The 16,632-nt window shown below is 33.9% G+C and overlaps 1 protein-coding gene across 1 annotated transcript in view; it reads right to left on the bottom strand.

Moving 5' to 3' along the window:
• The window catches only part of LOC143256256 (LIM/homeobox protein Lhx5-like), a 146,012-nt gene that overhangs the window by 12,299 nt on the left and 117,081 nt on the right, over positions 1-16,632 (bottom strand). Inside the window, exon 3 of the mRNA XM_076513219.1 lies at positions 8,750-8,939. Within this exon, the coding sequence (XP_076369334.1) occupies positions 8,750-8,939 (190 nt within the window). The remainder of the gene's footprint in view (positions 1-8,749; positions 8,940-16,632) is intronic.

The raw sequence follows: 16,632 nt of genomic DNA on the forward strand, positions 1-16,632 counted from the left end.
TTTAAATAATGAAGAAATTAACTAAAACAAAGAAACATCAGGTAAATTAAAAAATATTAAAGGTTAGTTTAGTAACCTAGGTTAGACATGGTTATGACAGGTTAATAATGGTAAAGACATATTTAATAAGCCGTGTTAGGTTGCGTATGGTAATAATATGTTTATTAAGCTATGTTAGGCATGAAAACTGTATGTTAAGAACTGTAACGAACAGGGTGGTTATATTAGGTCTGGTAACATCATGTTGAGTATGGTTATATATGTTATGGTGAAGATATGTGTGTTAATATTAGTCACGGTTAGAGTAGATATGGTAACATTAGATACGGTTAGGTAACAGATCTGGTGAAATGGTATGTGTTTTAATGTATTTATCTGAATTCAAACTTTGTTCAAATCACAATGGAGATGGAACAAAGATATAGTCTATACCAATTGAATAATCGATTAACAACGTAATACGTGGAACTGGTTTAGCCCAGTGTCAAGTATTCAGGCAATATTCATGAAAAATGAAAAAAAAAAAAAAAAACACACAAAAACATTATTGTTTAAATAATGAATTACTACGTGAAACACACGTGGCACTCATTCGGTTACTATGGCAACATATTGCGGATTAACTTGTTACGATATGTATTGCAATATAAAACAATGATTGGCTTATATTGAGTGACGAAAGCAACTGTACCTTACACAATTAAAGTTCTTCCCATAATGTTTTTTATCCAATAGCAGCTATGGAAAAACACGAGGATTTAACATGCTCATTCTATCTCGTTAGTTTACAGACTTTGCAATGATAAAATCCACATTTAGGTTCCCTGTGGCGAACACAGCGCAGACAGACCATTAAGTAGCTTCACGCCAGAACACCATCGACAACATCTGGTTATCCACGTATATAATACAACTTAAAAACAATAATAAATATTAGTTGAACGACAGTAACACGTGTAATAGGTATGGAAATTGTTCAACTGAGGCCCAAGCTATATTTTCACGTAAGATAGTCACTATGGCAGCATATCTTGAATCATCTTATCTCGAGACTATATCTTACAGTGAAAATCAGTACTTACGTCTTTATACGTCTATATTTTTCTAGCGATCAAAGCAAACTGTGTGCCTACTGAGAAACTAAAATCCAGCCAAGTCATCACTATAACTAATTAAATATACGTTTCTACTTGGAAAGATTAGTTTATTATTTCATCAGTTGGGTGGTCTCCCAATAGTATTTCTCGATTTTCAATCAGCTTAGCTGCGGAAATTGAAGTTAGTCCTAAACAAACATATCAAACTGACAAAGAAAAACAATCTTTATGTGAAATTATAACAATAAACAATAAATAGTGGCCGAAACTTTAGCTGTGTCAGTAGATTTGCATATTCTATGTTAAACAGATTAATAATTTACATTATCAGGTCCTTTATTTATTAATTTGTTAACATTCTGTATTGCTTATTTGTTAATGTGCTAAAATTGTAAATGTACAAACAGATGTATATGAATTGTATAAACTCTGAATGTATATTTAAGTTTCAAACCTTGTATTAGAGTGTATACAATTGTTTTTTGTGCTGCACTCAGAAACATTACTTAGGCCTAAATGGCTTCAATACACAGAATGTGCTGCAATCAGAAACATTACTTAGGCCTAAATGGCTTCAATACACAGAATGTGCTGCAATCAGAAACATTACTTAGGCCTAAATGGCTTCAATACACAAAGTTTGTTCCCTTTCTTCTCGATTTACGTAAACAAAAACTTCATGAACGGTGACAATTTCCAAAATTTATTAACTCGAAACGTTTCTCATCGTGATTTTAATATATTTTATTATTAGCAAAGTGTTTGATTAACAATGAAGAAAAATCTTTCGAGTTGTTTAAAACTTGCTAACAAGAGCGCACTCAAATCCAAAAACATTCGGCGCGGGGATTGAAGGTCACAAGAAAAACGGCGCTAGAGGCCTCCCTTCTTTAATGAAGCTCGGTTGGCGAGAAGCGCTTTTCGGAACGATTCCGAGCTACCTGATAAGATAGTAAACTAACTTAACCAGGGCCGGAGCACAAGATGTGTGCATGAGTGATGTCGCTCATCTCATTATTGGTCTTCCACTGTACATCCACCCCTTCCATTGATTCTCTCTTTCCACCTTCTGCAGATAAATCTTTCCCTGGGCTTTTCAGCCCATCGAGTTGTCGACGGAACTGGTTCGTATCGTTCCCCCTTTTGGGGTTTGCCAAAGAAAAATTACTGGATCGTTGAACGGCACGCACGAAGAGTCCGACTCCTCATCACGGAACGTAGACGATTCAAGTCGGCACAACACCGCGGCAAAAACGATGCACAAATCACGGTGCACCGCACCGTCTCATTCATCTTCGTCACGCGTCCACCAGAAGAGAATTACAGCCGCCCTTTCCCTGCGGACCAGTAGTGTCGCTCCCCGTACCTTGACTGCCTACAGCGACGTCAGTAAAGAGTGTAAAACATTATTACGTCTGTATGTCTAAAATCATTTATTTATTCGTATTTACAAATGTTAATTAACAAGATAATAGCCAACGAAACGATCATTTGAAGTGTAACATCCGTTTAAGGTCCGGGCAGTTAACGAATCAGTCCTCAAAATTAGCCCTAATTCATGAAATCTCCATATATATATATATATATATATATATTTATGTCATTCTGTATATTATGTAAATAGTTACTACGTCACTACACCATAAACTTTTTTGCACCATGGCGGACTTCTTTACTGCGGCGCACTAATATTAGATTCAAATCAATAAACTAACCCTTATCTTCTATTTCACTAGTGAACCGTCTTCTCTTCCATTTTTGCATTATGGAAAATTTTCCTGTGTTCATGCCGTGCTGTTAAAGGTCAGAAGGAAAACTATGACTATCCAACTTCGAAAATAAAGAGGCTCGGTAGGGGGCCTTTAAGGAGACGCTCCAACCTTTGACCTCACAAGCTGGCGACTTAGTCATTCCCTGCTTCTAACCACAAGGCAAAAATTTAATAAATGCCTCCGTGTTAAGCCGTAACTGTTGAACAGACTCTCTGTTGGCGTATTTGTTAGTCACGACAGTTGGTGAAGTTATCGCCAGGGTGCGCATCTTTAGTCTGCTGTCAAAGAAACGTATATTAGCAGTAATCGTATAAACATTTAACATGGAAGCAGGCTATTACGATGCTACCCCTGTGTAAATAAATATACCAGGAACGATATAAACAGATTAGGAATTGCGAATCAAATACTACTTACCAGGTGCTCTAACAAGGCTAACGTATTCAAAATTTTTAAATTATTGTCGTTCTGAAACTGGGTTTTCAAAAATGTAATTAGACACCGTCAAAGAGCGATAAAGAAAAATATATCGCTTTTGAAATTAAAAGAAATATTTTGATTTTTTAATGAACTTGAGAATTACATACGCTTTTTGTTTGCCATGTCTACAGAGGATATCGAGCCCCGAATTTTTGTTATAAGCTCTTAACCGTACTGCTGAGCCCCCGTGAGAGGGTGGGGAGTACAGTTGTTTCTTTGTTCGTTTAGAATATTTTTAACACTTTGATTTGTTTTCCTATAAGGCACAAAAAATCAAACCACTGGTAAACTTTAAAGTTTACATTTTTTATCGTAATTTAAGATTGGTATTAATAATACGTGTTGAAATATAAACTCCAACTAAAAGACCTCAGCTATGAAATATGGTGAAGTATTCCAGTTTCCGTATTTAAGTGTACAATAAACATAACATGTGATTATTTCCAGTTAAACAGCTTTAGTTATAATTATCGTTCGACGTCATTGTATTTTAATCGCGGTATAATGACTCACAGAACGGCTGTAAGTTTTACGTTTTCTTCGAGTACAAAGTTTCAGATCATAGCTCCTTCATCTCCTGATTCATCTGAGTTCTATTTGCAGTTTCGGACTCAGGAGATCAAACCCTGTCGATTGATATATTAAGTCACGCCCAAGGTCTTACAGATTAATTTACTCTAATCCTGCCTAAAATAATTTTAGTTTGAGGGAGGCCCGGCAAGGCCAAGCGTGTTAAGGCGTTCGACTCGTAATCCGAGGGTCGCGGGTTCGAATCCCTATCGCACCAAACATGCTCGCCCTTTCAGCCGTGGGGGTGTTATAATGTGACGGTCAATCTCACTATTCGTTGGTAAAAGAGTAACCCAAGAGTTGGCGGTGGGTGATGATGACTAGCTGCCTTCCCTCTAGTCTTACACTACTAAATTAGGGACGGCTAGCACAGATAGCCCTCGAGTAGCTTTGTGCGAAATTCAAAAACAAACAAACAAACAATTTAGTTTGAGGGTAGACCAGTAGAGGTCCGGATGAGCAATAAAACCGAATCGGTTATACGCGCGCCCCACGCTCGGTATTGCAGCGTACACAATAGATATATTTAATTTGTAAAAGGAGGGAAGTTTCTTAGATTAGTTTACTATAATCCTGCCTGAGAAAACTTCTAGTGCCGCGACAACTGAGGATTCCCTCTTGTTCAAATAAACCCAAATATTTCACAGTGTCGCTTTTACACCATATAGTGTGTAAAAATGATAATTGTATTAACCAATTTTAATTTTTAATTCGAAATCAAAAGGACGATGGTTTATAAAAAACAGATCTTCCAGAAAACTAAATTAATTAAGTTTTTTTTTTTTTTTTTGGGGGGGGGGTCACTCCGTGTATGTTTAAATTATTCTTTGTTGATTTTCGCACAAAGCTCCTCGAGGGTTATTTTCGATAGCCGTCTCTAATCTAGAAGTGATAAGTTAGAGGGAAGGCAGCTAGTCAACACCACCCACCGCAAATTCTTTGGCTACTCTAAATAAATATTTGGATTGATCGTAACATTATAACGTTTGGTGACGGGATTCGAACCTGTAGATTACGAGTCGAGCTACCTAACCACCAAGCAATGGAAGGAAGATCCTGACAAGGAAAAGAAGTAACATGCAATTCCATGTAGACTTTGAATGATAAAACATCTTTAGAAGTTAGGGTTAAACAGTTTAAGATATACTTCCTATAAGGTAACATTACACAGAAGCTAACTTCACTCTTTAATAACTGTTCTTATCTAAGCCTAACCGTGGGTTTTGGCACACTATACTGTCAGATGGTACCGCCTAGCACCAGTTTCAGAGGCACGAGAAACAGCAGCGCCGCCGGATCTATCTTTAAAAAAAGTTTGGAAAAGACCATAATTTTGTAATTCATACATCTTCCAGGAGGAAGGTGAAAACATGGAACCACCCCGAGTTAAACCTGTTGTTTGAATGAGTGAACAATGTTTGTTGTTTTTGTACAACACCGGCGTAACGTTTTCTAAAAATATTCCTCACTTCCTGTCACTCTCTCTTTCTCTCTCTCACAATATTAATAGAAAACACAGATATCTGAAAGTAATTCTCGCACAATTCGTGACCTGTTTGGTGATGTGGAGGGAAAAGTTGTCTTTACCCTGTACGAAGACAATAAATACACTGATTATATATACAGGTTATAATTCACAATTCTAACATCTATCAACTGGTTTCTTTGTATATCTTTGTTCATGTGCCTTTTTGTTTCCGATTACTATATTTATTATTCTTTATTTTTCTGTCTATCTAGACCTTAGTCGATCTGTCTATTTGTTTGTTTTAACACTCCTACGAAAAGTGGGGCCTAATAGGCCCCAGAGCAACTTAAAAGGTTATTAATATTAGGCTAATAATTTTGTATTTAAATGAAATTGCCATTTAAATCCATTAATGAATGGATTAACGAGATTCCCACTGTCCCTATCTACTATCTAGCGAAACCACAGCCAGGGGAACGGGCTTGGAGAAATCAGGACTAGAAACGTCTTTTCGTAGGAGTGTTAATAACTCTGTTTGCCCATCAGATGGTCCACCTGTTTTTAGAGTTATGTCGGTCTTTCTACCTAACAAGTGCTCTGTGTTTTTTCAGAGCTTAATTGGTCTATCTATTAGTTAGTCTATTGACGTAATTAGTGGTCTTAACAGGATATAATAAAAGTGCAGAGTGAACTATCTACGTGGTTACAATAACCAGTAATTTTAATAAGCAGTCTGATACATTTTTTAGCTAGATAATTAAAAAAACAACAACGAAACACAATGAGATACCTCTGTCTTTACGTACCATACATAGGTTGGGATAAGTTAAATGACGTCATCACTTTAAGAAACAACCTCTCTACGTATATCTTATCATACCATTCAATAAAGTTGTTGGATAGAACTAAATCAAAAGTTTTCCCGCCTTGCTGTAAATTAATTACCCAATCTTTTATTTTATCGCTACTATTACTAAACAAATACATCTATTCAGAATTAGCTGTACAATAACCTAATAAAGTAGTTACTACTTCGTTTCGCTCAATACCAGATATTAACCCACGTTTCGACTGTGAATGACTATTTCACGTGTAAGGAGAAAGATATTTGATCTTGGGTCGTCTTCTTCGAAAAGCTGGTGTGCAATCACCACGTCTAATTATTAATTGCTCACTAATTTTAATTCTAATTACTGGATTCTACGCAGGTATCACTTATGTAGCCTAGTTAAAGTACGTGTTCTTTTAAATAGATGTTTCGTATCATTACACTAGGAGCCTTCTGTAATATTTGCACTTACATTGTTGAATTAACAAGATGATTGGTTGAAACTGATACTTAGGTTTGTCGTCCGATCTAACACGCCATGTTTCACCAGTTACATGCTATACGTAATAAAGGTTACAATTAAACGTAATCCCCACAGAATCCCAGCAAAACGTACATTTATATATATACAGGTATATTCTTAAAACAGGTGTCGTTCACTGCCTTACTCAAATAAACAAATAATTTCCATCTTACGGCACTAGACAATACGACAGATTATGAAATGCTGCTAATGAACGTTTCGGATATCTCTGACAGCTTATATGATCAATATTTGGCAATGTAACTCCAGAACTCTCCACCCTAGATTGCGAGTCAAGTGCCCGAACCACCTACCTAACCACGTCGAACCATATTAGAGCCCGGTTCGAATCCAGGTTACTATTGCCAGAAAATTAATCTCTCTGAGGACTTCCCAGAAGACAGCAACATATTAACAGGTGCAACCTGGTATAAACAGTTGACTATTAAATTAGCATCTAGTAATTAATAGAAAATAGTAGCTAATTAGACTTGGGTTATCTTTCATGGTGTCATATTTGGTTTTTCACTCTTGAAGTAAGCGAACTCTATGTGGTTCCGTGAGTGTGCCTTTAAAACAATAAATCTCTAAAGATATCAGATGTATACGCGTAAGCACTACATACAGTTTGATTATACACTTATTTCACAAAGCAACAGAATATTTTCTGTAATATAATTCGAAATAATTAATCTACGAAATATTAAAACCGCCCTCTGGCGTTGAGTACTTTCTATCAACTACTTTCCCTCAAGTCTATGAATTCAAAATTGTGTACTGCCAGCGTAGATAGCCCCTGTGCATTAGTTCTACAAGAATATACGTATCAAAGAAATTAAAGCGACCTTTTAAAATAACGTGGACAGAGCCATAGTCCAAGTCAAACTTATCGTTTTTTGAATGTTGCAAAATTTGTATGAACAAATAAATAGCTCGTTGTTTTGTTTCTCAAATCTGTAACCTTACTATTAAGAGTACAATATAAACCGTTCCCGAGACAATGATGTTTTTGCTGCAGTCGAGAGTCTCATTGTGTTTTATGTTAGTTGTTGTTTTTGATTTATAAAAACTAACGTTTTCTTTATCCGCTTGGCGGGAAGTGTCTCATTCTTGTGCACGTTAGCTCCTACAAAATACTCTCCCAGCACGTGCTTAGCCTCACGTGGGTCGATCTCGATTTCTTATGGAAAGTTTTGTTTTTGTTCAAAATGATTGAGGTATGGACGATGAAGAAAATATTTTTATGTAAAAACAAAAAAGAGAGTGGATTCAAAGTGTTACTACCTGTCTTTAATCGAAGTTTAATTTTACTCTTCTACGAAAATCAAATGAAATTGTATCACCTTCCATGAAAAGAAATAGTTCGGGTATTACACGGTTTCAAATCGATCCAGCAAAGATACTTTGTTATTACTGCGACATACTGGCCTCGCTATGCCTTTCACGTGCCTCGGAAGAAGTAATCAGAATAAGAGATACGAATAAACATTTTTAAAACGCATGTTACTCATTTGTAAAATACGTTTTCCTCTCAGTTCTGACTGAAGAATTCTTATTTTGAATTGCGGCCAACAGTTATATTTTAAATACAAAAGGACACAACAGGTTATCTGCGCTGAGACAGTGGTGGGAGGCGAACCTTAAATTTAACCACATAAATTCTCACGTCTTCAATTCACGGTTTAAAAAATGTGTAATTATAAATATGTTCTTAAAGTTATTTTATGAAAATCTAGACACATGTTGTAACTATATTAAAAACAACACACGCACATAAACACAGGTTTAATAAACAGAAATTACACAGTCTTCCTTCGAATTTACAATACAAAATAATTACCTGTATTACATATTTCAACTACAACGTATGGTAAATCTAACTCTAACACATAAACAATAAAACAGATAAGTATTACTAGAGGTTGCGGACTCTTGTGATCTAAATACACTTCTACATTACGACGTTTGGTCTGAACAAGGTAGATATTACGTTGCTCTATAAACACTTACCCGAAAAGTATCCGAATACACCGTTTCGTCCACCCAACACGTCGGAACCGATGTCGAGTCCGTCAGGGGAGAGTCCTGAACGTATAGGTCTCATAGCACGCCTGGGTCCGCGATAGAAGTGCCTCCTGACCCCTAATGAACTCAACTGTTTCATTCTTCGCTCTTTAGACCGCCGGTTCTGAAACCAAACCTACAGTAGAAGTAAAGAAAGGATACATATATCAGTGTCAAAACAATAAAGTGCATAATAACTAAGGATATGGATCAATATCAACACAATAAAGTACATTATAAGTAAGGATATGGATCAATATCAACACAATAAAGTACACAATAAGTAAGGATATGGATCAGTATCAACACAATAAAGTACATAATAAGTAAGGATATGGATCAATATCAACACAATAAAGTACATAATAAGTAAGGATATGGATCAATATCAACACAATAAAGTACACAATAAGTAAGGATATGGATCAGTATCAACACAATGAAGTACACAATAAGTAAGGATATGAATCAGTATCAACACAATAAAGTACACAATAACTAAGGATATGGATCAGTATGAACACAATAAAGTACACAATAAGTAAGGATATGGATCAATATCAACACAATAAAGTACATAATAAGTAAGGATATGGATCAATATCAACACAATAAAGTACACAATAAGTAAGAATATGGATCAATGTCAACACAATAAAGTACACAATAAGTAAGGATATGGATCAATATCAACACAATAAAGTACACAATAAGTAAGGATATGGATCAACATCAACACAATAAAGTACATAATAAGTAAGGATACGGATCAGTATCAACACTAATGAATAATTGAATTATTATTCCTACCATGTAGGAAAGAAGTACAATTGAAGTTAATATGAAATTAATAATCTGTAAATAGGGTAAGTTAAAGGAAATATTCCAAAGATGTCCTGTTGGTTTTCTGTCATCACTAAAGAACGAACGACAAGTTTCAAATGTTGCTAGTTCATCGAGGTCAGGTCGTGTCACTGCTACTATTTAATAGTAACGCACTGCTTTTATGAAGCACCACGTCACATAGTTCAACCTGTGGGTTTCATATGTTCTAGGCGATACTTTGCTGATATATAAGTTGCTGTGGTTTTGAGGGTATTCTGGTGGTTAGTGCATGAGGGATCTGAGGGGTTTCATTTTCAAGACCCGCTGTCGTCAGTCTTTTTTCGCACTTTCAACCATTTGTGTGTTATAAGAATGGCGGGTGTTTGAGAGTTTCTGACTGATTTCGCTCCCTTTGGTGACATTTTGGTAAATAAACATATGTCCAATGTGTCTGGTTTCTGATTTACGATATAATTAAATGTGGTAAATAAAATATGTCCAATGTGTCTGGTATCTGATTTATGATATAATTAAATATGGTAAATAAAATATGTCCAATGTGTCTGGTATCTGATTTATGATATAATTAAATATGGTGAATAAAATATGTCCAATGTGTCTGGTATCTGATTTATGATATAATTAAATATGGTAAATAAACGTATGTCCAATGTGTCTGGTATCTGATTTATGATATAATTAAATATGGTGAATAAAATATGTCCAATGTGTCTGGTATCTGATTTATGATATAATTAAATATGGTAAATAAACGTATGTCCAATGTGTATGGTAGCTGATTTATGATATAATTAAATATGGTAAATAAACATATGTCCAATGTGTCTGGTATCTGGTTTATGATATAATTAAATATGGTAAATAAACATATGTCCAATGTGTCTGGTATCTGGTTTATGATATAATTAAATATGGTAAATAAACACATGTCCAATGTGTCTGGTATCTGATTAATGATATAATTAAATATGGTAAATAAACACATGTCCAATGTGTCTGGTATCTGGTTTATGATATAATTAAATATGGTAAATAAACATATGTCCAATGTGTCTGGTATCTGGTTTATGATATAATTAAATATGGTAAATAAACACATGTCCAATGTGTCTGGTATCTGGTTTCTAAATCCAAATTTATTCTTCATTTTGACTCAATTGTTATATTTTTATTATCTTTTATTTTGCAAACTAAGTGGTATTTGTAATAACTCTTGGAAATTATTGTTTTATACATGTTTCTGTTTGTTCGTCTGAATACCAAACCTTCTGTTTCCACCGTCAGTGACTCAGATTAGGTGCCTGATTTTGACTTTTAAAAATATGCACAAGCAAAATGAAACGGAACCTTTGTTTTATTTATATGGTTAGCGCACGTCTCCAAGTTTTTACACGTGTCGACACTGACGGAGGATATGAGATATGTAGTTCGTTGTTAGACCCTCACGTGGCTTGATGGTTTGGCGTCGCTCTTTTCAGCCGTAGGTGCGTTATATTGTAACGTTCAATATCATTATTCGTTGGTAAACAAGTAGCCCAAGAGTCGGCGATGAGTGTTGTTAAGTCGCTGCGTTTTATAGTCTATCAATTTTAAATTAAGAGACGGTTATCTCAAACAGCCCTCAAGAAGTTTGTTATAAAATTTAAAATAAATCAAATCACTTTAGTGATAACTTAGAAATAAAAGAGGGACCCGACATGGCCAGGTGGTTAAGGCGCTCGACTCGTAATCTGAGGTTCGAAATCCCGTCGCATCAAACATGCTCGCCCTTTAAGCCGTGTGGAATTATAATGTCAAAGTCAATTCCACTATTCGTTGGTAAAAGAGTAGTCCAAGAGTTGGCGGTGGGTGGTGATGGCTAGCTGCCTTCCCACTAGTCTTACACTGCTAAATTAGAAACGACTAGCGCAGATAGCTCTCGAGTAGCTTTGAGCGAAATTCGAAAACAAACAAAATAAAAGAGGTTTTATCTCACTTTTCCCGCTCTTTCTTGTCTGGGAGGTGGGGGTGAATTTTGACCTCTCTCACATATTTTTAATCTTGAAATCACACTTCTTGTTCCCAGAGTGTCAAATTCTCACTCTTTGTGAAAGACACTTAACCTCGTGAGTGGGTAGGCCTAACTTGCAATTACAAAAAGGCTAAAATAGTGTTTTAACAGAAACCCCTACACTAATTAGCGGCTGACTTACGTGGATAGTTTCCTCCTTAATCGGTCGATAACGAATGCGCTAAATACGCTGACGGCATGCTGAATCACACGCGATAATTCTCACCGTGTAACTTACTGAAAAGGTTTGGTTTCTTTTGAACTTTGCGCAAAGCTACACGAGAGCTATCTGCACTAGCGTTCCTTAATTTAGCAGTATAAGATTAGAGGGAAGGCAGCTAGTCATCACTACCTACCGCCAACTCTTGGGGCACTATTTTACCAACAAATAGTGGGATTGATCAGAACATAATAACGCCCTCACGGAGGAAAGGGCGAGTATGTTTGATGCGACTTGGATTCGAACCCGCGACCCTCAGATTACGAGTCGAACACCCTAACCACGTGGCCAGCCGGGTCTAATGAAACGGAACTGAATCACTCACTATTTAACTGCTTATGTACGTTCATGTTTCAAATGTGATCTATTTCCACAGACACAAATTATCTAGATTTTCTGTCGTCATAGTGCAGTGACAAATATCTAAATTAAAATATGAAGGATAAAACTTAAATCAGTATCAAAACACAAAGGAACTAAATATGAAGGATAAAACCTAGATCAGTATCAAAACATAAAGGATAAAGCTTAGATCAGTATCAAAACACAAAGGAACTAAATATGAAGGATAAAACTTAGATCAGTATCAAAACACAAAGGAACTAAATATGAAGGATAAAACTTAGATCAGTATCAAAACACAAAGGAACTAAATATGAAGGATAAAGCTTAGATCAGTATCGAAACACAATAAAACTGAATAAGAAGGATAAAACTTAGATCAGTACCTAAACAAAAAGGAACTAAATATGAAGGATAAAACTTAGATCAGTATCAAAACACAAAGGAACTAAATATGAAGGATAAAACTTAGATCAGTATCAAAACACAAAGGAACTAAATATGAAGGATAAAACTTAGATCAGTATCAAAACACAAAGGAACTAAATATGAAGGATAAAACTTAGATCAGTATCAAAACACAAAGGAACTAAATATGAAGGATAAAACTTAGATCAGTATCAAAACATAAAGGATAAAGCTTAGATATCAAAACACAAAGGAACTAAATATAAAGGATAAAACTTAGATCAGTATCAAAACACAAAGGAACTAAATATAAAGGATAAAGCTTAGATCAGTATCAAAACACAAAGGAACTAAATATGAAGGATAAAGCTTAGATCAGTATCAAAACACAAAAGAACTAAATATAAAGGATAAAACTTAGATCAGTATCAAAACACAAAGGAACTAAATATGAAGGATAAAGCTTAGATCAGTATCAAAACACAAAGGAACTAAATATGAAGGATAAAGCTTAGATCAGTATCAAAACACAAAGGAACTAAATATGAAGGATAAAACTTAGATCAGTATCAAAACACAAAGGAACTAAATATGAAGGATAAAGCTTAGATCAGTATCAAAACACAAAGGAACTAAATATAAAGGATAAAACTTAGATCAGTATCAAAACACAAAGGAACTAAATATAAAGGATAAAGCTTAGATCAGTATCAAAACACAAAGAAACTAAATATGAAGGATAAAACCTAGATCAGTATCAAAACATAAAGGATAAAGCTTAGATCGGTATCAAAACACAAAGGAACTAAATATAAAGGATAAAACTTAGATCAGTATCAAAACACAAAGGAACTAAATATAAAGGATAAAGCTTAGATCAGTATCAAAACACAAAGGAACTAAATATGAAGGATAAAGCTTAGATCAGTATCAAAACACAAAGGAACTAAATATAAAGGATAAAGCTTAGATCAGTATCAAAACACAAAGGAACTAAATATGAAGGATAAAGCTTAGATCAGTATCAAAACACAAAGGAACTAAATATGAAGGATAAAACTTAGATCAGTATCAAAACACAAAGGAACTAAATATGAAGGATAAAACTTAGATCAGTATCAAAACACAAAGGAACTAAATATGAAGGATAAAGCTTAGATCAGTATCAAAACACAAAGGAACTAAATATGAAGGATAAAGCTTAGATCAGTATCAAAACACAAAGGAACTAAATATGAAGGATAAAACTTAGATCAGTATCAAAACACAAAGGAACTAAATATGAAGGATAAAACTTAGATCAGTATCAAAACACAAAGGAACTAAATATGAAGGATAAAGCTTAGATCAGTATCAAAACACAAAGGAACTAAATATGAAGGATAAAACTTAGATCAGTATCAAAACAAAAAGGAACTAAATATGAAGGATAAAACTTAGATCAGTATCAAAACACAAAGGAACTAAATATGAAGGATAAAACTTAGATCAGTATCAAAACACAAAGGAACTAAATATGAAGGATAAAACTTAGATCAGTATCAAAACACAAAGGAACTAAATATGAAGGATAAAACTTAGATCAGTATCAAAACACAAAGGAACTAAATATGAAGGATAAAACTTAGATCAGTATCAAAACACAAAGGAACTAAATATGAAGGATAAAACTTAGATCAGTATCAAAACACAAAGGAACTAAATATGAAGGATAAAACTTAGATCAGTATCAAAACACAAAGGAACTAAATATGAAGGATAAAGCTTAGATCAGTATCAAAACACAAAGGAACTAAATATGAAGGATAAAGCTTAGATCAGTATCAAAACACAAAGGAACTAAATATGAAGGATAAAGCTTAGATCAGTATCAAAACACAAAGGAACTAAATATGAAGGATAAAGCTTAGATCAGTATCAAAACACAAAGGAACTAAATATGAAGGATAAAGCTTAGATCAGTATCAAAACACAAAGGAACTAAATATGAAGGATAAAACTTAGATCAGTATCAAAACACAAAGGAACTAAATATGAAGGATAAAGCTTAGATCAGTATCAAAACACAAAGGAACTAAATATGAAGGATAAAACTTAGATCAGTATCAAAACACAAAGGAACTAAATATGAAGGATAAAGCTTAGATCAGTATCAAAACACAAAGAAACTAAATATGAAGGATAAAACTTAGATCAGTATCAAAACACAAAGGAACTAAATATGAAGGATAAAACTTAGATCAGTATCAAAACACAAAGGAACTAAATATGAAGGATAAAACTTAGATCAGTATCAAAACACAAAGGAACTAAATATGAAGGATAAAACTTAGATCAGTATCAAAACACAAAGGAACTAAATATGAAGGATAAAACTTAGATCAGTATCAAAACACAAAGGAACTAAATATGAAGGATAAAACTTAGATCAGTATCAAAACACAAAGGAACTAAATATGAAGGATAAAGCTTAGATCAGTATCAAAACACAAAGGAACTAAATATGAAGGATAAAACTTAGATCAGTATCAAAACACAAAGGAACTAAATATGAAGGATAAAACTTAGATCAGTATCAAAACACAAAGGAACTAAATATGAAGGATAAAGCTTAGATCAGTATCAAAACACAAAGGAACTAAATATGAAGGATAAAGCTTAGATCAGTATCAAAACACAAAGGAACTAAATATGAAGGATAAAGCTTAGATCAGTATCAAAACACAAAGGAACTAAATATGAAGGATAAAACTTAGATCAGTATCAAAACACAAAGGAACTAAATATGAAGGATAAAGCTTAGATCAGTATCAAAACACAAAGGAACTAAATATGAAGGATAAAGCTTAGATCAGTATCAAAACACAAAGGAACTAAATATGAAGGATAAAGCTTAGATCAGTATCAAAACACAAAGGAACTAAATATGAAGGATAAAGCTTAGATCAGTATCAAAACACAAAGGAACTAAATATGAAGGATAAAACTTAGATCAGTATCAAAACACAAAGGAACTAAATAAAGGATAAACTAGATCAGTATCAAAACACAAAGGAACTAAATATGAAGGATAAAGCTTAGATCAGTATCAAAACACAAAGGAACTAAATATGAAGGATAAAGCTTAGATCAGTATCAAAACACAAAGGAACTAAATATGAAGGATAAAGCTTAGATCAGTATCAAAACACAAAGGAACTAAATATGAAGGATAAAACTTAGATCAGTATCAAAACACAAAGGAACTAAATATGAAGGATAAAACTTAGATCAGTATCAAAACACAAAGGAACTAAATATGAAGGATAAAACTTAGATCAGTATCAAAACACAAAGGAACTAAATATGAAGGATAAAGCTTAGATCAGTATCAAAACACAAAGGAACTAAATATGAAGGATAAAGCTTAGATCAGTATCAAAACACAAAGGAACTAAATATGAAGGATAAAGCTTAGATCAGTATCAAAACACAAAGGAACTAAATATGAAGGATAAAGCTTAGATCAGTATCAAAACACAAAGGAACTAAATATGAAGGATAAAGCTTAGATCAGTATCAAAACACAAAGGAACTAAATATGAAGGATAAAACTTAGATCAGTATCAAAACACAAAGGAACTAAATATGAAGGATAAAGCTTAGATCAGTATCAAAACACAAAGGAACTAAATATGAAGGATAAAACTTAGATCAGTATCAAAACACAAAGGAACTAAATATGAAGGATAAAACTTAGATCAGTATCAAAACACAAAGGAACTAAATATGAAGGATAAAACTTAGATCAGTATCAAAACACAAAGGAACTAAATATGAAGGATAAAAGCTTAGATCAGTATCAAAACACAAAGGAACTAAATATGAAGGATAAAACTTAGATCAGTATCAAAACACAAAGGAACTAAATATGAAGGATAAAACTTAGATCAGTATCAAAACACAAAGGAACTAAATATGAAG

Source organism: Tachypleus tridentatus, chromosome 7 (genome assembly GCF_004210375.1).
Source record: "Tachypleus tridentatus isolate NWPU-2018 chromosome 7, ASM421037v1, whole genome shotgun sequence".
In the NCBI taxonomy this organism is placed as follows: domain Eukaryota; kingdom Metazoa; phylum Arthropoda; class Merostomata; order Xiphosura; family Limulidae; genus Tachypleus; species Tachypleus tridentatus.